The 24247-nt window shown below is 41.1% G+C and overlaps 1 protein-coding gene across 1 annotated transcript in view; it reads right to left on the bottom strand.

Annotated features, from left to right (window-relative positions):
- Window positions 1-7289: 7289 nt before the first annotated feature.
- Window positions 7290-24247, bottom strand: part of ABCB8 (ATP binding cassette subfamily B member 8) — a 1506569-nt gene continuing 1489611 nt past the window's right edge. The window contains exon 16 of the mRNA XM_044067605.1: window positions 7290-7911. Coding sequence (XP_043923540.1) covers window positions 7828-7911 — 84 coding nt within the window. The 3' untranslated portion in view covers window positions 7290-7827. The remainder of the gene's footprint in view (window positions 7912-24247) is intronic.

Genomic DNA, 24247 nt, shown 5'->3' with positions numbered 1-24247 from the left:
ACAAGGAAAATACTGCAGGCTCAAGGGTTCATAGCCTCTTGCATTCTACTAATTCCATATGCCAGGCTGCATACAAGGAAACTTCAATGGTACTTAAAAAGCCTTTGGTGCCAACACTCTCAGGACCTGGAAACCGTCATACCTATCACACCTTGTCTAAGGACAGAGTTTCTTTGGTGGGCAGCAGCATGCAACCACAACAACAGACTACCTTTTACACAACTCCACAATGCTCAGACCCTAACCACGAATGCATCAGACTATGCCTGGGGGGCACATCTGGACGACAAGTGCATTCAGGGCCACTGCAGCCCAAGTCAAATTCATCTGCATATAAACCAAAAAGAGATGCTAGCTGTTCAGTATGCTCTGACAGCTTTCAAATCCCTACTCTCACCAGGACCCCTGCTAATAAAAACAGACAACACCACAGTTATGTGGTTCATCAACAAGCAGGGGGGAACCCACTCTGCAGGCTAGCCATGACCCTGTGGAACACGGCCTTGGACATGCATATCCATCTGCAAGCTCAATTCCTGCCAGGCAAACAAAACTCTCTGGCAGACGACTTAAGCAGAAACTCCTAGAACCACATGAGTAGCAATTAGACCCCAGCACTTTCAGCCTTCTAACCCAGAAATGGGGGACCCCAGAGGTGGACTTTTTTGCCTCCCCCTACAATCACCAGCTCAGCAAATTCTGCACCAGGACACCTCACTGCAGGGCCTGGAAAGTGGATGCTCTATCCTTCCAGTGGGTAAACCTCTCAATCTATGCATTTCTCTCTCTGCTTCTTCTTACAAGAATATTACTCAAGACATGACAGACCAAGGGCAATCCTGATTGCCCCAGACTGGCCACGCCAGCACTGGTACCCACTACTACACAGCCTGTCACCAGTGCCACCATGGCACTTACCCCAGATCCCAACCCTCCTCACTCAGTAGGAGGGACAGATCTTGCATCCATAACTGCAAACCCTGAGCCTTGCAGCCTGGCTTATCCCTTGAATTCTCCCCCAGTGACCAGCCTAAGCAAGCAGGCGCTGGATGTCATTCTTGAAGCCAGAAGACCCAGTACAAGGAAATCCTATGCTGAAAAGTGGAAAAGGTATTGTTCCTGGATTCAATCTAAAGGAGCGGGCACAGCACTGCCCCCCTTACCTCTAATCCTGGATTACCTTGCAGATTTACTCCACAGAGGCTTTTCCTTCTCTTCCATTAAGATCCAGGCCTCTGCCATCTTGGCTCATTACAACACTGAGCCACCTCTCTTCTCTCACCCTTTCATGAAACAGTTCCTGAGAGGGGACAACAACTTAAGGCCACCAAGGAGAGCCCCCACCCCTGCTTGGGACCTTAACTTTGTACTGGAAAAGCTCACGCTACTCCCTTTTAGTCTGCAGCATCAGCAGAGTTAAATTCCTCCCTTGGAAAACAGCCTTGCTTCTGGCCATCACCTCAGCAAGAAGAGTGTTTGAGCTACAAGCTCTTATGGCTGTGGAACCCTTCATTATTTTCATGCTGACAGGGTTCCCCCAGGACTAACCCTACTTTTATGCCTAAAGTGGTGTCCAGTGTAGCTCTCAACCAATCTATCCATTTGTCAACCTTCTTCCCTAATCCTCAAAATAAAGGGGAAAGGATCCTGCACTCTGGACGTGCACAGCTCAGATTCTTCCTTGATAGAACAAAGCCCTTCAGGAAATCTGACCAGTTACTAGTCAGTTTTGCACCAGGGGCAGAGGGCAAGGCCATATCAAAAAAAGAAATTCCAAATGGATAGCACACTGTATCAATTTCTGTTACAACACCATGGGAAACCAACCCCTCAGGGGGTCAGAACGCCTCCACCAGGGCAACTTCTACCTCTACAACATTCCTCAGGGGAGTCCCTACCAGGGACAGTCTGGAAGCTAATAACTGGAGTTCTGTTCACACCTTCACCAAACATTATCTTTTCCAAATCCAGGACGGGTTTTGCAACAGCAGTCTTGCAGGGTATACTTGCCAGCCCCAATTCTTCTTGACTGCCTCCACCCTTTCTTCAGCTTTGGGAATCAACCAAAGTGTGATGACTGCAACAGTGAAACACAAAGAACATAGTACAGTTGTGTACACTTACCATAAATGTAGATGTTCAAGTGTATTCACTTTTGCAGTCCTGGTTTCCTACCCTCCAGCCCCCTTGTCTCTCTCTCTCTCTCCCCTTCACTATCTCTGTTATTCAACCCTTCCAGGGCTATTGGTTTTTACTTTTTACTGGTGGTGTTTTTTCCATCATAACTTAGCTCCCTATTTGGGGGGCTCCTGACATTTGGGGCAATAAAAACTGATGTAATGGCGTTAAATGCCTGTTTTTATACCCCTAACGATCTAATGTCAGTCCTGGAGTGACAGCAACCAATGCAGAAATAGTAAGTCACTGGTATTCAGGCCGACTGTGGGCTATCTGCAGGCAGATAACCCAAGTGTGATGACTGCAACAGTGAATACACTTGAACATCTACGTTTATGGTAAGTGTACACAACTGTACTTTCAAGAAGTCCCAAGGATCTTTTTGTGACACTTGTGGTGAGCAATCCCCCCGGGGCAGAGGGGGCAACTCATCTGAAAGATGCCCTTTTCAGGGCAGGGGGGGGTCCGCGCAACCAGGGCGCTAGAGATTCCTTCTCCGGCCAACCCTACTGGCACTCCTGAGCAGCGGCCCAATTGTTTTCCTCTGGAAGCAGTCGGGGGTCGTTTTTCCCTGCACCTACAAGCCTGACAAGTTATCTCTACCGATGCATGGGTGCAGAGAATAATATCCAGAGGCTACCGTATCCCATTCGATCTTACTCCCAGACATGTCAAACGAATCCCCGATGTTCCACCCAGTCAGAGGGAGGTAGCAGCCTTAGAAATCGAAAAGCTGCTAAGAAAGAGAGTCATCCACCTAGTCCCACCAGACCATAGAGGATCCGGTTTTTACTCAAGGTTCTTTTTAGTGCCAAAAAAGATGGGACTGGAGACCAATCTTGGATCTCAGCTTACTAAACAAATTAATAAAACCTCAAAAATTCTGGATGGTCACGGTGCAGTCCATCCTCCCCTTTCTAGGGAAGGACAACTGGATGTGCTGTATATAACTTCAGGAAGCGTATTACCACATAAAGATGGACAAGCGCTCCTGGAGATTTCTTCGCTTCCGGCTGGGAGCCAATCACTACCAGTTTAGGGTACTGCCATTCGATTTCTCGACAGCCCCACAGAGTTTTCACCAAATGTATGGCAGTTGTAGTAGCTCATCTTCGACTACAAGGATTCCAGATATTTCTGTATCTAGACGATTGGCTCCTTACTGCCATGACCAGGAATCTTCTCACCCACAGCCTCTGTTACACTCAAGGCCTTGCTCTTTGCTTGAGGATTACAATCAACAAGGAAAAATCTCAAATGCCCCCAACAAAAACACTGGAATTTATGGAACGATCTTTGACACAACAACCTGTCAAGCTTCCCTTCCTCCTCATAGGCTCTCAAAAATAAGAACCCAAATTCAAGTCCTCCTCCAACAGACTTTTGTACCAGCACACCTTGTACTACAATTACTGGGATCTATGGCAGCAACCATTACCTTAGTTCCACTGGCAAAGTTGCACATGAGACTAGTACACTGGGTCCTTTATTCACAATGGCCGATCTTGACTCATCTTCTCGACCACTTGATACGCCTTACAAATCTTTGCAAGAAAGAAATGCTTTGGTGGATGAAGCCAGAATCAAATCTTTGGTGTCGATCATTCTGCCTTCCCCAGCCCAGGGCCACGGTGACCACAAACGCTTCCCTGCTAGGGTGGGGTGGGGGGATTTCCAGGGAAAGACAGGTCAAGGCACCTGGTCCCCCATGGAGGCCAATTTACACATAAATGTCCTGGAATTGAGGGCAGTTCCCTTAGCATTGCAAGCTTTCCATATATCCCTCCCTTCCGGGACCATTGCAATTCAATCGGACATGTCAGTCTGGTATATAAACAAACAAGGCGGAACCAGGTCTTACCCCCTGTGTCGGGAAGCCATGAGAATTTGGAACTGGGCGATAGCTTCCAACCGCTTTCTTATAGTAATGCACATTCCTGGGAGTTCCAACCTTATTGCGGACAATCTGAGCAGGAACATCCTGATGCCTCACGAGTGGTCCCTCAGTCCTATAATAGTGGATGAGATTTTCAGCCATCGGGGCAGGCCTTGCTTCGATCTGTTTGCTTCCCCTCTAAACAACAAATGCAGAAGCTACTTTGCCCTTATCCCCCCTCAGGGGGAGTCACTGAGGGATGCTCTAATACACGACTGGCCCCCGGGTCTGCTGTATGCCTTTCCCCTGTTTCCCCTCATCCCAAGATTCCTCCAGAAACCTCAAAGGTTGAGAAGCAAAGTGATCCTCATTGCCCCTTATTGGCCCCGCCAAGTCTGGTTCCCTTTCCTATGGCCTCATCTGATTCACACCTCATGGATCCTGGATCAATCCCAAGGTCTGCTATCTCACCCTCAGGGACTGAGTCACCCCAATCTCAAGCTCACAACTTGGTTTCTCCACTTCCGATGATTGCCAGGCTATGTGATATTTCATCTCCTGTCCATGAGATTCTTCTGGCTTCACACAAACCTTCCACCAGGAAAATTTATTCTAGTAAGTGGGCTAGGTTCTCTACATGGGCCAAAGATCATGACATCGACCCCTTCTCTATGTCTATTCAGCATATCCTACAAAATCTGACTACCCTTCTACATGCAGGTGCTTCAGTATCGACAATTACTGTACATTTAGCAGCTATCGCAAATTTTCACAATGGATTTGATAATTTTTTGGTTATGTCACACCGTCTGTGCAAAACCTTCTTGAAAGGAGTATTACATGTTAAACCTCCTGTCCAGCCCCTTATAGAGCCTTCAGACTTGACTTTGGTGCTTCAGTTATTAACAAGCCCTCCTTTCAAATATTCTAATTCATGTGATATAAAATTTTTGTCTTGAAAGACTCTACTTCTAGTAGCCCATACCTCAGCGAGAAGAGTATCTGAGTTGCAAGCCTTGAGTGTCAAGAGACTTTACTTGATTTTCCACAGGGAAAGAGTATTCCTACGTACTGAACCATCCTTCTTGCCCAAGGTTATTTCTGGGTTTTCAGTTAACCAATATACTGACCTGCCGGTTTTCTTCCTTCAACATTCAAATAGAGGTGAATATCTTTTGCATATCCTTGCTGGCTAGGCTTATGTAGGCCCTTGGGCCAATAGCCTAGTACCTACCTATGATGTTCATAGGCAACTTCACTTTTACTTGGACAGAACTAAATCTTTCAGAAAAATGGACTAATTGTTTGTGGCCTTTGCGGGACCCAGATTGGGTAGACCTGTCTCCAAAGTGACTCTATCTTCATGGCTTAGAAACATAATTACCTTTATCTACCATCAGAATAAACTGTCTTTACATTCCGGAGTAAAGGCTCATTCGACTATATCGATGGCTACTTCTGTGGCTTTTCATTCCAGAGCCTCTATGGATGATATCTGCACAGCAACCACTTGGGCAAGACCTCATACCAATATCACTCATTACAAATTGGATTTGGCCTCCAGGGGACGAGCATCTTTTCGTTCTATGGTGCTCAGGAATATCCTTCCTTAGGGCCATCTAGGACTCAAGTAGCTGGGGACTCTGTCTTAAAAGTAAGGAATGAATAAAGATTTACAATATCAGATAAAGAAGTTATTTCTTACCATAATGTTCCATCTGTATTGTAGATCTTTATTCATTCATTACTTCTTGCCCTCCTTCCTCCTGCCTGGACTCCTGGTGGACTTTAGGATTTCCTAGTTAAGGTATTTGCTCAGACAGAGCCTCCTACTGTCTCCTTTATCACCTCTATAATATAAATGCGGCCAAACTCAATCTGAAGAGAGGGGCGTTATGGGTAGGTCTTAGCTGAGAGTTTTTGGCTGGCGCGAGCTTGGAAATGGCCGTGTCAGTTCCGAGGACTGAACCGAAGTCCTAACAGTAAAGAATGAATAAAGATCTACAACACAGATGGAACATTATGGTAAGACATAACTTCTTTTTTTGTTTTTTTAAGCCATTCAGAGGTACACTTGCTGGTGTGTTTTGGATCATTATCCTGCTGCAGAACCCAAATGTGCTTCAGCTTGAGGTCACGAACTGATGACTGGACATTCTCCTTCAGGTTTTTTGGTAGAGAGCAGAATTCATGGTTCCATCAATCACAGCAAGTCGTCCAGGTCCAGAAACAGCCCCAGACCATCACACTACCACCACCATGTTTGACTGTTGGCATGATGTTCTTTTTCTGAAATGCTGTGTTACTTTTACGCCAGATGTAATGGGACGCACACCTCCCAAAAAGTTCAACTTTTGTTTCGTCAGTCCACAGAATATTTTCCCAAAAGTGTTGGGGATCATCAAGATGTTTTTTGGGAAAAGTGAGATGAGCCTTTATGTTCTTTTTGGTTAGCAGTGGTTTTCGCCTTGGAATTCTGCCATGCGTGCCATTTTTGCCCACTCTCTTTTCATGGTTGAGTCATGAACACTGACTTTAACTGAGGAAAGTGAGGCCTGTAGTTCTTTAGATGTTGTTCTGGGTTCTTTTGTGACCTCTTGGATGAGTCGTCGCTGCGCTTTTGGGGTAATTTTTTTAGGTCGGCCACTCCTGGGAAGGTTCACCACTGTTCCATGTTTTCTCCATTTGTGGATAATGTCTCTCACCGTGGTTCACTGGAATCCCAAAGCTTTAGAACTGGCTTTGAAACATTTTCCAGACTGATAGATGTCAATTACTTTGTTTCTCATCTGTTCTGGAACTTCTTTAGATCGCGGTATGATGTCTTCCTTTTTGGGATCTTTTGGCCTACTTCATGTTGTCTGACAGGTTCTGTTTAAGTGATCTCTTGATCCAACAGGTCTGGCAGTAATCAGGCATGGGTGTGACCAATGAAATTGAACTCAGCTTTCCCAAAAATGTGATTAACCACAGTTACTTCATGAGTTAACGGGGGGGGGGCAATTACTTTTTCACATAGGGCCATGTAGGTTTGGATATCTTTTTCCTTAATAAATAAAATCATCACTTAAAAACTGCATTTTGTGTTTACTTGGGTTATCTTTGTCTAATATTTAAATTTGTTTAATGAGCTGAAACATTTAAGTGTAACAAACATGCAAAAAAAATAAGAAATCAGGAAGGGGCAAATACTTTTTCATTGCACTGTAACTGTGCAGTTTCACAAACATTTTGCCATGTTTCTGCCCTTTTATTTTTCCTTTCATAGTTAATGTTTCTACCTGTCTGTACATCCCTGCAAGGCCTTGTGTTCTATTGTTTTTTTAGCATCACCTTTGTATACAGCCCCAGTTCCAATTTAGATTACAGAGTTTTAGGTCATATTTGCTTAGATGGGACTTTGAACAAAAGACATATTAACAGGTCAACACAGAGGTAACAAAAACATTTCAAAACTTGGGTTTTAATCTATTCCAGAATGTGTTGCAGTTCATTGTTTTATTAAAACTAACCTGGAGTTGCAATAAACCTAACACATTCAGTATCTCACAGCAAAATTAATATCCATCAGATCTAAAGAATATTTTCCTGCTGTGAAATAGTGTATTCATGTCTTTTTAAAAGTAGAGTTAAACTGAAGGCTTTTAGTTCTGTGATTTATCTTTGTCCGTCTCAGTGTTCGGCCATTTTCAGTTGAAATCTCCAGCTGTCAGCTTGCAGACAGACTCTTGGTCATGCTGCTATATAGTTCTCCTGAAGATGTGTCTGATATCTCAGTTCTGGTGCTCTGCTGTCTGTCTCTGGATTAGCTCTGCATAAAGACCTCGCTTCTTAAGCAATTCCACATGTGTTCCAGCCTGAGAATGAGAAAACAACAGATTCAACATATAAGGAACAAATGTGACATTAGTGTCCATTCAACAGTGACACAGATAATTTCACTTGAGATGCATAATAACCAAATATTTATTTCACTCTTACATTTCCAGTTGCAATTTTCATCAAATGCATTAAACTATATTACTTCCTAGCCTAGCGGTTTCCTTTACAGTATATGTCCTGTAACATTCAGCCAACAAGCTGTTTGCCTCTTTGTCTTCTGGGCTTGTGCTACACCTGCAATCCTTACTCCTTTTAATTAACACTACCATTCTCTCTGTTACTATCCCACTTGTCCATCATATTGCATTCTGCTAATTTTTTTTATGCTGAAGTGACACCCTGACCCCATGTGCAAACAATGGGAAAAAGGGGTTTTTGGAAGGATGGATGAACTGCTGCTAGCACGTTCAACAAATATTCTTTCTTTTCCACTGATCTGAAACCCTATTATCCAGCCTTGAGTATGGCCTCCCACAATCACTGCATTATCATCAGATCATAAATCCAGATTACTTCAGAGAACAAAATACTCAGATTTATATATATTTCCAATCCAAAAGAACACCACTGGGTTACCATAAATAATCTCTCATAGAAACTTCTTAATGAGACCTATTATTTATCCTTAAAATGCAAACTACTTGAGAGAAAGCCACCCTATTCTCTCTCCAAAGGTTCATAGGTACTTACTAGGCTGCTGATCTGTGAAGATCTTAAGATGCCTAGCCTTACATTCCCATGCTAGTTTTTAGCCCTTATATTTTGCATACAAATGATGTAGGCAGAACAAGGATATTTTGGGACATTTACATGCTTCCCCTATTCATGAGGGACATAGATGCTAAAGCAGGGGTACCCATCAGTTTGCCCAAACTATATCTGAAGAGAGTAAGAGAGGTACTTTATTTTATGAGGCATGGAAGACAGTTCCATAGAAGCTGTATTCTCTGTGACATAAACCTCTCTCTCCAACATGTTCTATTTATTTTGGAAAAGAGATTGAGGTAACCTGGGTAGGTGTTTATGATACCATTAATAGGTCTAACAGGATAGGATCTGTTGAAAGTATATGCAACACAGAGGTCACCTCTTAATGGAATAAATACTGCAGGCAATGTTTATGCAGAAATGGGATTAAATTCATTCATCATATCATATCCGCATAAACGTTGCCTGCAGTATTTGTTCTTTTGCTTTTTCGTTTTGGTTGGTGTTTTCTCAACAAATCACATCTCAATAGCCTGTATGATACTAAGAAGAGGGTCAAGGCTTTGAAATAGTCTGCAGAGTTTTTACAATTTAGGCCCTTTATTTTTTTAGGGAGAAAGTGTTGCAGTTGCTTCAGCTGTGACAATTATTTGGACAGGTACATAAAGAAAGGGGCAATATACTCAATCATCAGTCCTAATAAGTGTCAAGTACAGTGGAATAATTATATCTTTGGATCCGGATGCAATACCTTTAGATATAAGCCATGCAATTATAACAGTGGATAAGTGCTGATCGAAAGACAGTTCGTTGTTGATGTACGGTCCCAGATCCCTATGAAGAGGATCAATTTTTAAGTGTGTGTTGTCAATATGATAGCTAGCAAGGGAAATCATGCTTGAAGGATACAATTACACACTTTATGGCATTTAGTCTTAGTCCATGGTTTTCGCACCAGCTAGGACCTCTTGGAAAATGTTGATGTCCTCTGGGGAGTTTATCATGGCACCATGTTTGCAGTCATCTGTAAATTTGGTCAGTCGCAAACCCTGAACATTACTTAGATCTCCAAGAAGTAAATGCCAAAGAGAAGTGGCCCAAGGACTGAATCCTGGGGTACGCTGCTAGTAACAGGTCTTTTGTAGGAGACAGAGCAGCCCACCCTAACTTCCTGGGTTCTGTTTGTGAGCTAATTTGCTATCTAGTGAGTTACATAGGAATTAACATTTAGCTGGCGAAATTTATTTACGATAACAGAATGTGGGAAAGTGTTGAACATCTTTGTGAGGTCTAGATATGTGATGTGCATTGTTCTACCCTCAAGCTTTTCTTTCACCTTTTTTTAAAGAAGTTAGCATGGTTACTTAGGCAAGACCTGCCTTTGATGAATCTGAGCTGGGCTGGATTAAGAGTTTGTAGGTTACCTATGTATCCATAATGATCCTCTCTGCAACCTTACAGATGAAGTTGATCAGGCGTATGAGTCTGTAATTATCCAGATTCACAGAAGCCCCACTTTTGTGCAAGGGAATGACTGTTAATGTCCTCTTTTTGAAACTGATATCGAACAGCTTCCTCTAGGGGCTCAGCCAAGTCATGTTTCAGGTTAACCAGTAGGCAGCCTTGTATGTTTTCTGTTCCCATAGATGTGTTCTTGGCCTTACATAGCACCTTGAGAACTTGTTCTTAGAAGATTTAATCATGTGGGGAGGGTATATGAAAGGGTATGGTCTCTGAGACTGTTGGAGGGGAGAGGGAGTAAACTAGCCATAATAATAATGGACTACTTCTAGCCTGGCTATCCTTCATCTTCACAACCACTGAAAGAGCATTTTCTAAATTAGTTCACCAGGAGATAAGACAGCTATATGACCCAAAAATAATTAAAAGAAACTTAAATCTTATATAGCTGGGTTAAACAAATGTCCCTGCCTGTTCCCTCAATGTCAGCTAAAATTTGTACTCACTGCACTCACTTTATCATTTTTAACATCAATTCCATCAACACTTACATCAGTTCATAAAGAAGATATTAGCTGCTTACACTTTTATCTGTATCACAGCTCCACTGCACTTTCCTTGCACTTCCTAGTTACCAGAGACATATCCCGAGCTTAGTTTCCAGGTGCAGTTCTCAAGCTTAACAGCACTAGATGATCACTATATATAGACATTACACTTTTATTCTTTGTTTAAATCTGTAATTTTATTTATTTTCACATATGATACTAGCACACTGTTCATTGCTACTTTCCACATGAAAGTTTGTGGGCTGCAGAATGTATTCAAGCCACAGGTGCTACTGTCATTGTACAGCAAAATATCTGTACAGCCTATTACTCCAACATGTATATTTCAAATAATGTATCATTACTTGCTGTCTTACCTTTCTGCTATCTGAATAGAATTCTTCCTTTGCATTAGCATAGTTTATTTCAAATGTTTACGTATTGGTATTCCTTAACATGTTTCAAATAGCTGTATGTACAGTGTATAAGAATTCCTTTACATGTTTAAATGCATTGTACATATCACAAAGTCTGTATATTTAAACTGTGTATGTCTTAAACTGATTTTGTTTGTAAAGATTGGACTTGATTACACCGCATATGTTTCACATTGATTTTTATGTTGTGATTGTGAGTATACTTACCAACTTGATAGTTATATTTCTGTACTTCTCTGCATATTTTTTATTTACATATATGTCATATAAGGCTGTATTTGCCAATTTGGCCCAGGTCTAGCTCAAAAAATGTCCTTGGACTAGTTCACTTACTCAGTTATCAAAAGTAAGTAAGAAAATAAAATTGTGTGTGTGTGTGTGTGTGTGTGTGTGTGTGTGTGTGTGTGTGTGTGTGTGTGTGTATGTAATCTCTCTCCCTCTTTCAGCTTTTCCCAGTTCATAGGTTCATAGGTTCATACTAGGCTATCTGCCCTAGGGCATTTATAAGCCTAGCCAGAGTGTGTGTGGCTTTCACCACCCCTTAGGATGAGAATACTATACCCATTAGTTTGCTGTGCCTCTGTCCAGCAGTGACACAGAGATGATTCCCGGGGTAAACCTACGATCTCCCATCCACTCATCAAGATTTCTCTTGAACAGAGTCAGTGAGGGGCTCTGCCTCACATGGACTGGGATTCTGTTCCATAGTGTAGGGAGTCTCTGGGTGATAATCTGTCCCTCCAGCATGTCCTATTTATATCCATGTTGAGGTTTAAGTCTCTTGCTCTCGTGGCGTTGGATTTTTTGAGGTGGAGCATGTCCATTAATTCCGGGTTGGACATGGCCTTGTATGTCAGGCACAGATCACCTCTGAGCAGATGGTATGCGACTGAATAGAGCTGGAGTTTCTTCAGTCGGGCAGCGTAGGACATATGTTTGAGCCCCTTTATCCTTTTGGTGAGGAACTTTTGGGGTCTTTCCAACTGCTGCAGGTGTCGGGTAAGGTACATTCCGAATGGGGCATTGTACTCAATCATTGGTCTGATAAGTGAAGAGTACAGGGGTACAATGACCTCTCCTGATCTGGATGTGAATCCCTTCATGATCAGGTGGGCAATGTAGAAGGTCTTCCTAACCACTTTGGCAATGTGAGTGTCAAAAGAGAGGTTACTGTCAACTTGGGTCCCCAGGTCCCTGATAACTTCTTCCGTGTTTAATGGATTACCACCTATGTGGTAATTAGGGTTACCTTGTTTTTCCCAAAGGGTATGACTATACATTTTTTGGCATTTAGCTCAAGGCCATGGCTCTGGCACCAGTTATCCATTTCTATGAGACCTCTCTGGAGGATGTCTGTGTCTGATGGAGTGTCAATTATGGTGCCCAGTTTGCAGTCATCTGCAAATTTTGTCAGCCACAATCCCCCTATGTTTGCCTGCACTTCAGAAAAATAAATGCCGAACAAGAGGGGGCCCAGGACTGAGCCCTGTGGGACACCGCTCGTGACCGGCTTAGAGTCTGACATGGCACCAGCAACTCTAACCCTGTGGGTTCTGTCCTTGAGCCAGTTTGCTACCCATCTTGTGACATATGGGTTTACATCTAAGCTGGTGAGCGTGGGGTATTGTGTCGAACGCTTTTGCTAGGTCAAGGTAGGCTGTGTGAACTGCCTTACCCTCATCAATGGCCTTAGTGACTGTTTCGAAAAAGTCGACCAAGTTCAAGAGGCAGGATCTGCCCTTGACAAAGCCAAATTGGGTAGGATCCAGTGTCTGTAGGTCCCCAATGTCTTTATTTATGAGTTCCATTATGATCCTCTCCATAGCCTTGCAGACAAGGCTCATCAAGCTTATGGGGCGGTAATTTCCAGGGTCCGTAGAAGCACCGCCTTTGTGGAGTGGGACCACAGTTGCCGTACGCCATTCTCTGGGTACGTATCCTGTAGTAAGGCTAAGATTAAACAGCAGCCTTATGTGTGGGTTTAGTTCCTCATTGAGTTTGTGTGGCACACAGCCGGGTCCCATTGATGCTGTGTTTTTTGCTTTAGAGAGAGCAGCTCTCACCTGGGCATCTGAGATGTCTGGGAGGCTAGACTCTGGTGGGATAGATATTTCTCCTTTTGGGGGGGAGGGAGGGGAGAAATTTGCACTGAACCTGTCTGCCAGTATGTTGGCAATGTCTGTGGGTTCAGTGATTTTTGTATCATTTTGGAGTAATTCTGAGCATATCTGGGAGTTTCCACCCAGGTTTCTAACATAGCTAAAGAAGGCCTTATGATTGTCTTTTGTGTCTTTAGCGATTTTTCTCTCAAAGTTGGCCTTGGATGATTTTATGAGTGATCGGAGTTTTTTGCTAGTATTGATCAGAGATGCCTTCCCTTTTGAGGGTTTTTGCTCTGTCATGTAGTAGCTTTCTCCTCTTGTTGTAGAGTTTGTTTATGGCTGGGGTCCACCAGACCGGGTGGCTGCCTTTGGTGGAAAGGGTCTTGATTTTATTAGGGATTGCTTGATCCATACATTCCTGGAGGTGCTTGTAGAAGGCATTTGTAAGGGTTTCAGCAGTGTGGGTTGTGATTTCCACTGGCTCGGGGGCCTTGAAGGGATACCACTCCAGTCTTAAGAAGTGTGAAGTTTGCTTTTGAGAAGTTCTTCACTGTGGTCTTTTTTGCTGGGGTTGGGGGCGGGGTGTGGATCTCCAATGAGATTAATTTATGGTCTGATCTCACCAATGAGGGATATACTTCCGGTGTGGAGCATTTTGTCCCCATGTTTGTGATGATCAGGTCTAGTATATTTTCTCCTCTTGTGGGAATGGTGACTAGTTGTTCCATAGCATTTGAGTTTATGAACTCCAGGAACCTTTGGGCTAGGGTGTTGGGGCTTGAGTAATGTTCCCAGTCTATGTTTGGGTAGTTGAAGTCACCCAATATGATGGTGTTTGGAGAGACATTCATACTCTCCAGTGTCTTCAGGAAGGCTGTGTGGGTTTCCTGAGTTTGAGAGGGTGGTCTGTAGCATGCTACAAACTGTAGGGCAGTTTTACCTATGGTTAATTGCACCTGGATGGTCTCCGATGCTTCGTGCGTTGCCACTAACCTGGAGGTGTGGGTATCCTTTATGAATATGGATACTCCCCCTCCTTTTGTGGTTCAGTCCGGATTTTGGAGCCGGAACACATGATATGAGGTATAACCTGATAGTGCTGGGGTGCTCTCAGGAGCCTTGAACCAGGTTTCAGTCACAGCACAGACATCAATGTTCTCCATACTGAGGAGGGCTTCGAGTGCATCTTGAGGTTTAGACTTCTGGCATTGAGCAGTATTACCCTTAGTTTTTTCCATTTTGTTTTCTAGGGCGGTAGGTTTATCATTTGAGCCTTGCCTAAAAAAGGCACTATGGGGGTGGCAAGAGCCTTTGCCAATATCCGGAAGCCCAGGGATGACAGGTGCAAGCCGTCCCTTGCGAAGCAGCGTGGCTTGTCAAGCAAGTCATCCCAGGCAGACAGACATTGGATCCCCTTAGAATGACACCAGTAATTAAGCCAATTATTAAAGCTGATCATTTTGTCTCTGTATTGTGGCATCATTCTTGGTGAGGGTAGGATACTGCTCAGGGTCAGGGTCATACTGGCCTGGGCTACATAATCTGAGAGCTCCTCTATGTCTCTTTTCATGTAGTCCAGGGAGGTACGTCTCAGGTCGTTCACACCGGCATAGACAATAACTGAGTCATACTTGTACTTGCTGTGGAGTGACCTGAGTGCTTGTGTTATGTGGCGGATTCTAGCGCCCGACAGGCAGCTTACTGTGATCTTTTCCTTGTTCAGTCTGGTGAGTGGGACGTCAGTGTGTCTGACTATGGAGTCACCTATAACAAGTGTGTCTGGCATTGTGTTAGGGGTCGCCACAGTGGATCACCTTGTCCGCTCATGATTGGCAGTGGAGTTTTTACTGTGTCAAGTTGCCAGCCCAGCGCCCAACCTTCCACAGAAGGCACACACACATCTAGGGCCAATTTTAGCATGTCCAATACACTTGAGGCATATCTTTGGGGATGTGGGAGGAAACCGGAGCACCCAGAGGAAACCCACATGACCACAGGGAGGACATGATATTTATATATATATATATATATATATATATATATATATATATATATATATGATACACAAGTGGTTTACAATTCAAATTGTGGAACAGAATAAAAAAAGCTGGTACATCAGAAATCAGCTGATCACACATATCGGCTTTTTTTTCTGTGCAACATCATGGTACATTGGGGATCAGGGAATTTGCCTTTCCACTGCACAGCAATCTTGGAGTTAAAATATATAATTAGTGGGTGGGTGCAGGGTGGTTTGCCCTCCTTTAAAAACTTTAACTTTTTTATATTTTTTGATTAGCTGGTGATCGGCCAGTAGTGTTCAGTTGTTTGCTTTTTCTGACGAACTGACACAAGTTTTCAATAATGCTGGGATACAGCTGCTAAAATTATTAAAATATAACAATTATAAGAAATTAACATCTTTAAAGGAAGAAATTTTAAAGACTGATGAAGAAGTGAGTCTTTTGGCAGTGGATTTTGATCCTGACGGCACTTATGAACAGGTTTTAAAGGAGATAGAGGTGCATAAGAATGAGGTCACTGTCCGGAAACATAACACGTTATTGAGGGATGTTACTGTCTATGAAAATGGTACTGCTTTTGAAAATTTTGTTCCGGAAACAAAAAATAAGAACTTTAAATCGTCAGTAACTGTTTATAACAACAATAAGAAACTTCCTGTTAGTCGTAAGAACACCTTAAATAAGGCACGTTGGACGTCTGATATCTCCAACCAATCACAACCCTCTATTTTACTGATGATTTTTTTTAGGGCGGAGAAAACTGTAACTGCCTCCTCTGAGATGGAGAATGTAGTGGTGGTTGAGGAGGTGTTAGCCAGCAATGAACTTTTAACCAATTCTACGGGCCATGTTGGGAATTCGACAGGAACGGGTCCGAAAACTTTTTTATCCAAGAAAGAGAACAAGAACACGATGACAAAGACAAGGGGTCAGATTTCATCCAAATCATTGACCAACGAACAGTAATAGGGTACACTGACAATTTTAATGTAATTAACTTGTCTGGCATCGTTTTTAACAATGACCAGATACAAGTTTTGAAATATGGCTTTAAATTTGTACCAACGAGAAAAGCTGATTACAGCCAAACTGTTGTTGACTTTTAAAGAGTATACTCGTAGACTGAAGCTAGAATATCTGTTTAAATATGTTAAACATGATACTTGTTGTTTTTTTAAACCTTCTAGTTACACACCTACTTTACATCAAACCATTAAGATATTTGAGGAGGTGTGTTTACAAGATATTAAAAAATGATTTGGATAATTGTACTAAGAACAGAGTTTGGTATGATAACCTAACACTTTTTGAATGTAAGGCTTTAACTGAACTAAGGAACAGACATGATTTAAGGTATGCAAAAAGTGACAAGGGAGGAAATATTGTGGTCATGACTGTTGAACAGTACAATGAATGTATGCTAAAATTGCTTAACAATGCTGATGAGTATTTACAAGTGAATGTAAGGGACATTTTTAACAGTTTTCAATATATTCATTCATTTTTATATGATGCTTTAATGAGTCATACAATGGATATTAAAATGTATAATTTCTGTCTTACTGAGAAGCCATATGTTGGGATACTTTTTGGTATCCCAAAAGTTCATAAGAGTATGACAGAGCCTCCATTTAGAAACATTGTTTCCTCACCTCATTCTGTGACTGAGGGAATAGCCCTAGTCATAGACTCTGTTTTTAAATCCTGTAGTACAAGGATTACCCTTGTATTTGAATGATTCTTGGGAGCTGCTAGATAAGTTGAGACGGTTTTGTTTCCAATTTTGTATTTGATAAGAACAAACATATTATTTTGACGGTTGTCCTTATTCACTAACATTTCACACTTAGAGGGTGTAGAGGCTGTAAGACAGTTTCTGGTGAATAACAGTATTTTGGGACACCATGAAGTTAATTTTTAATGTAGTTTAATTGAAATTGTATTGGTTCTCAATTTTTTTTTTTTACATTTAACATTTGTCAAAGGGGAATGTGGTAGCAAAGTTAACTTCTTAGATATATGTCTTGAATGGAATCATTTAACTAGATCATTTGATAGTAAAATTCGTAGAAGAGAAACTTTCACAAACGGGTATTTGCATTATAAAAGTAATCATCCGTCTTTTATGAAGAAGAACATTTCCAGGGGGCAATATATATGTGCCTGTCGTATGACAACTGCATTTGTGGACTTAATACAAGAGTTTGACAGAATCACTCACATGTTTTTGGACAGGGGATATGACAAGGAATAACTCTGCTCTTAAGGCAGATATTTTGCATAGGAGAGACACGTTATACCCTCTTATACTTAAAGTACCTTTTGTTAGTAACAAAATGAAGGCATTGAATAATAGTGATATGCAATGTACTGTTTGCAACTTAGATATGACAGTAGATTGTTCCTTCATTAGGGATATTATGCAGAAGAACTGGAAAATTTTGGAGGGTAACACTGATTTGATTAAAGTGTTAGGGTGTAAACCCAATTTTGTCTACAGGAATAACGGTAGTATTAAAAATTATTAGAAAAAGGTTCTGGGAAGCCAGTTTTATCATATTTGAATCAAAAAATTGTGATGTTTAAGTGTGGGCAATGCAGTTTTTGCAGATATGCTCTTGAGGGACCATACATCATGTTGCCCCATATTCAACTTACCCTTAGGGTTCCAGGGCATTTGACATGTAAAACCAAAGGGGTAGTTTATATCAGTTTATGTAGTGGATGTGATGCATTCTATGTAGGGTTGACTACATGCACATTAATGGAGCGCATGAGGGAACATTTCTATAGTATAAAAAAGAAAGATGTTAAGAATGCATTTCTATTTTCCATATTAGAGGTTGTAGAACCTGACCCTAGAGGTGGGGACTTTAAGAACTATTTAGAGCAAAGAGAAACTCTTTTGCAGGTGAAATTAGGAGCAGATAGGAGACCAGGCTTAAATGAAGCAATTAATATAAAATGTTTTTTGAAATATAGAAAATTGAAAGTTAAAAAAAATTGAAAGGGTTGTGTTATACTTCAATGTTTTAAATGTTTTTCTGTTTCAACATATGAATTTTAAGTAAGATTTTATGTATGTGCCTTTAACAGCTCAATTGGGACAAATTGCTTTTAATGAGGTCTTTTGAGATGTATATATAGTTGGTCATTAATAGGGCAACGGTTGTTCTGAAGAAGTCTGTTTTAGACGAAAGCGTAGAATAAAGTTTTTGGACGCTAAAGCTGATTCATTTTCCAGTCTTCATTGACTATCGGAAGCCTTTGCTTTTAGATTTTTGGTGTGTTGTTGGCATTGGTTCTATGTTTTTTTTTTGCTCCAAATATATTTTTTAATATATGGACATACATCTACCTATACACTATATATATATATATATATATATATATATATATATATATATATATATAGAAATAAACAAAAACCCCAATGATGGAAGGAGCAGAGCCTACTGTTGGCAAATGGCAAAGAATGCAGACGTCACAGAAACTTGCAGATAAAGTGCAAAACGGTATAAACGGCCAATTCACAGTTCCAAAAAAGCCTTAAGATAGTGTAGCTTAATGCTCCAGCACCCAAGCCAACCAAGTCATACCAAATAGCTGAAACACTGCTGCTGCATATGATAATATCAATAAGTCCAAAAGCAAACGTTGCAAAGTAATCCAAGCCTGAATGCAGAAATTGTCAAAAATAAAAACTATTGTTTAATAAAGAATGAGCGCTTTCGCGGTGAGCCCCACCGCTTCTTCAGAAATCATAAAATGCAATGAAACCATAGCAGTTTAAATCACAATACAAATTCAAAAACATCCAATAAAAGCATTTCTCATAAAGCGTGTAATACCTGACCCAGACTCATAACCCCTCCCCTAATCTAAAGCTCACTCAATATGCAATGTCAACTAATTACTCCAAGCTTCACGGTGATCCTCTAATTAAATTCTAAGAAGTTTGCAAGTTATTTAAGATTATTTCAACGGCTCATCTTAACTGTAATGGCCTGTTAAAACACATCCCGATTTCCTTCATGATGCTGCTTACAAAATCAAAGCATATCCATTAGAAAAGAAAATCACCAAAAAGTTCATAAAAATGTATATATAAAAAACACGACTGGTTCAGTCCTGTACCCCACCGCATTCGCTCAAAACCACAGCATCAACACTCTTTCATACAGCAAACACTATTCCCATACATCGGAAACACCAAGACCCACAAATAACTTTCAAAATTGCTGTCGATTGCTTTTAAAAAAAATGCACCACTTAATATTGCTCCGCAAAGCCCCTAATAAGGGCAAAAAGTGTCTGTGACTCCCTTAAACGTTTATCATTTCAATTAATGAAAACTCACTGTTATCAAGGGCGAGCAATCCACTACATATAGATAGCGTGCATATACTTGTTGACGACAACGACATGTTCCCACTCAAAATAAAACCAGTCAATTCGAGAGATGATATATATAAGATAAAATAAAACAAGTTAAAATAAACGGCACTGCTTGTAATGCTCCATGCTGTAAACACGCCGGAAGCCCTAGGTTCATTCTGTTTCTATGCGTAATATTGCGTCACTCTCTGCTTGTAAGCGTTCACTAAAGTAACGCTTCAGAGCTGTGCAAGACATCTCATTAAGCACTTTAAATTACATATCGATCTTGATTAAGCTATCATCCTCTATACATAACAAGTAGCATTTTAAAAGCTCTTTAGCACTAAAAATTAATTTTTATATATAATATATCATGTCACATGCAGAAAAAAATAAAATATATAAATGCTAGCAGCACTGGCCAAGATTTGACAGTCCCTCATATACTTCTTCTGGCTTATTTTAACCTTAGTTAAAATACCACTAATAAAGCACTGTATATAAATATACGATCACTACTAATGACCTCAAAGTCAAATGTCGGAAGGTAGTAAAGATATGGTGGAAAGTTCAGCAAAAGTAAGGAGGACCAAGGCAAGTGGGAGAAAGCAAGTGAGAATGTGAGCAATAAAAGGAATAACATGAAAGTAGAAGAGAAAAAGGAATGAATAAGTGTGGGTAAAAACAAGTGGAGCTGAATATGAGAAGAAAAAAAAAAGATGAAAGAGTGGGGTGAAAGAAAGAAAAGAATCTGTAAAAGCAGATGATGACTAAAGAGTATGAAAGGGAAAAGAAGATGTACCATCTAAGCTGAGTAAACAAAGAAATGGTAAATGAAAAAGAAAAAAGAAGAGTAAGAAGGAAGGAAAAGGGATGAAAAAAGATATGTGAACAAAATAAAATGAAATGGGACTGAATAGAAATGGATATAGATATAAAAATGAAAAGAAAAAGAAGAGCAGGAGGAGAATAAAAACAGATAGAATCAGGGGATGTAAATAAAAATCAGTGTGGGCAAATAACTAATCAGGTGAATACTGTTGTAGATAAAGTCCAAGCTCAACGTAATCTCAACCCTTTCAAGTGGGGTTTAATGGAAACCATTTCATTGATTCCTCTCCCTTTGTGCGCACCAAGTCTCAGAATCCAGCGTAATTCAGCTTCCTCTGTCTTGTTTACAATGTCTCCCATCCTAATGCTTATAGGTTCTTGATGTAACACTTGAAATAAAAATAGATGTGAAGGATCCGTCGTCAGTATGTGCTTGGATATGGCACTACTGTAGTCCTTTCTATTTACGCAATAATAATGATCTCTAATGCGTTCATGTAAAGAACGATTTGATTTTCCTACATAGTAGCAGAAACACTTAACACAATGCGCCACGTACACTATGTTCTTGCTGTTACAGTCCGTATTCACTCTGATATCCCAAAGCTTGCCACTGTCCGGGTGTTTGAAAAAATGTGAAGTGTCAATGTATTGGCACTGTGGACAGCTACCACACTTGCTTGTTCTCTCCAATCCTGTTCTGACTGGAGCTGAGTTGGAATCCGTCCCTAACGCTCGACAAAGAGTCCGTTTGAGATTAGGCATATTACTATATACAAATCTCGGACTAGATCCAACTATTGCTTGTGTTTTCTCATCAGCTGTGAGTATATTCCAGTTGCTTCGAATGGCTCGTTGAAGTGTACTGGTGTTGGCACTATATGGCACCACCACTGATTCAATATTGGGCTTGTCATGACTTCTTCGGAGTAGATGTGTAGCTTCCGAGAAGTATGGTCGTGCTCTGGTATCACGCAAAGATCTCATGTTGCTATATGCCAAACGGACCTCTCTCTCCTGATACCCCCTAGACACCAACCCATGTTCAAGTTGCTCCAATTCTGTTGCAAAGGCCTGTCCCTCACTTGACAGTCGTGATAGTCTCATAGCCTGTCCTTTCACTATGTTGGAAAATATGTGAGGACAGTGCATACTGGTTCTATGCAAATATGAGGGCTGATAACATTCCTTTCTATATACTGAAGTCGATACGAAACCTTCAGACTTCGTCACTTTTACATCTAGATAGTCAATACTCTGATATGAATGCCTCATGGTGAATTTAATGAAGGTACTGGATTTGTTAAGATCTTCATAAAAGTTATTTAATGATTCAAGGGATCCCTCCCAGATGAAAAAAAGGTCATCAACAAACCTTTTGTAATATCTAATATGTGGATCCTGTACAATGTACCTATTCTCAAATTCAGCCATTACCAGATTGGCGTAGCTATTCGCGCAACTGGTGCCCATCGCTACGCCATTCTTCTGTCTATAGCAGATGTTGTTGAATAAGAAAATGTTGTTCTCCAGCACTAGTTCTACCAAGAGGCACAGGAAGTCCGCTCTATCCGTTGTACAATTCCTGGTTACAAGAAAGGAGTGCAAATATTCAATTCCTTGTTGGTTAGGTATACACGTGAAAAGAGACACCACGTCCATAGTTACAAATAGCGTCCTATCTGTCAGAACGAGGTTCTTCACTGTCTCATACATGCTTTTAAGGAATTGCTCGGTGTCACGTAGTACATAGTCATAGTGTACTAAAAACTCCTTCAATTCCTTGTCCAGATATATGGAGATGGGCTCCGTTAACCAGCCTGAGCCTGATACTATCGGTCTGAAGTCAGGTTTCAGAAGATTCTTATGTATTTTGGGGAGTCCACTGATGGTGGGAATGAGGGGACATTCCACCAAAAAATACTGATATATGTTGTCATCAATTAATCTCATATCCTTGCATTCCTTAAGAGTATTCATTATTCTTGTCTGCATAGTATAAATCTCTTCAAATTGTATGGTCTCATATGACTCCTGATTGAGTAGTTGGCTCATTTTGTCATTGTAGTACTCCGTGTCTAAGACCACCACTGGACCTCCCTTATCTGCCGCACGCACCGTTATTTCTTTGTTGTCTCTTAAGCTCTTGACGGCTTGTTGCTCGTCCGATGTTAGATTACTGTATAATCTCCCTCTAGGATCATTTATCTCTTTATACACTTGTGCTTCTACTGCTTTTACAAATAGTTCCAGATTGGCCTGTAGGTGTGGAGTATACGTACTCCTTTTCCTTAGGGCAGGTATAGAAGGAGTCTCTATACTGCTCTCCACATTGTATATCAGTTTTAGAGCAATTCTACGTACAAAAAGCCTCACTGATAGCAATGCTTGGCTGATGTCCATGCTCCTGGTAGGTATAAAAGATAGTCCTTTCTCAAGTAGTTGTTTCTCTGAAGGAGAAAGAGAATGATGAGAGATGTTATGTACTAGTGAATGGGTTGCCAAAGTGTCTGTAGTGTGGTCTGTTGTTGTAGGTGGGGAGGGTCCTTCTTCTTGGTCACCCGATTGGTATCCAATTCTAACGAGCGTTTCCTCCCTGCTCGTATTGGCAATGGAAAATCCGTCGTCTGCTGTGACTCTAGCTGAATCTTCCGTCTTACAGCCCCTGATAAAGTGGTTAAAGGGGCCGGGTCTCGTACGAGCTTGTTGTTCATTGCTGTCACTGTTTCTTCATTGGGTGTAGTATAAACCGAACCCCCCTCACGGGGTGAGGTAACATTATTGTATCCAGCATTCCCATCAATGGGGGCTGCATTCTCCAATGTCATGACCATGGGTGGTGCTTTTCCCGTTGATGAATCGTCTATGGATATCCTGTTTGGTGCTAATACGGATGTCCTACGATTCTCACTTGAGTTTCGTTGGGCCTGATTACCCCCATGGCGTTGTTGTCCAACATGTTGATCATTATATCTCGCTCTATTACTGTTGGAATTCTCCACTATTCTTTCCCTTGTGTATGTGTTTCTAGGCCACACAAAAACGTTATTATTAGCAAAATCATGGGAGTCCCGTGCTAACTTTTTACGTTTGTTGTTCAATAAATTCTGTTCATATCTCAATGTGCGATCCATGAGTTCGTGCATAAAAATGTCAGTATCATTGGCTCCATAGTTCTCAATCAACTTGTTTTGTGACTCCAATATTCTGTCCCTTATTGCGTAAATAGAAAGGACTACAGTAGTGCCATATCCAAGCACATACTGACGACGGATCCTTCACATCTATTTTTATTTCAAGTGTTACATCAAGAACCTATAAGCATTAGGATGGGAGACATTGTAAACAAGACAGAGGAAGCTGAATTACGCTGATTCTGAGACTTGGTGCGCACAAAGGGAGGGGAATCAATGAAATGGTTTCCATTAAACCCCACTTGAAAGGGTTGAGACTACGTTGAGCTTGGACTTCATATACAACAGTATTCACCTGATTAGTTATTTGCCCACACCATTTTATTTACATCCCCTGATTCTATCTGTTTCTATTTTCCCCCTGCTCTTCTTTTTCTTTTCATTTTTATATCTATATCTATTTCTATTTAGTCCCATTTCATTTTATTTTGTTCACATTTCTTTTCACATCTTTTTTCCTTTCTCCTTACTCTTCTCTTTTCTTTTTCATTTACTATTTCTTTGTTTACCCAGCTTAGATGGTACATCTCCTTTTCTCTTTCATACTCTTTAGTCATCACCTGCTTTCACAGATTCTTTTCTTTTCTTTCACCCCACTCTTTCATCTTTTTTTCTTCTCATATTCA

Source organism: Protopterus annectens, chromosome 3.part1 (assembly GCF_019279795.1).
Source record: "Protopterus annectens isolate FY-2018-M chromosome 3.part1, PAN1.0, whole genome shotgun sequence".
Taxonomy (NCBI): domain Eukaryota; kingdom Metazoa; phylum Chordata; order Ceratodontiformes; family Protopteridae; genus Protopterus; species Protopterus annectens.
Note: the sequence above shows the minus strand (reverse complement) of the source record. Positions and strands in the feature narration are given on the sequence as shown.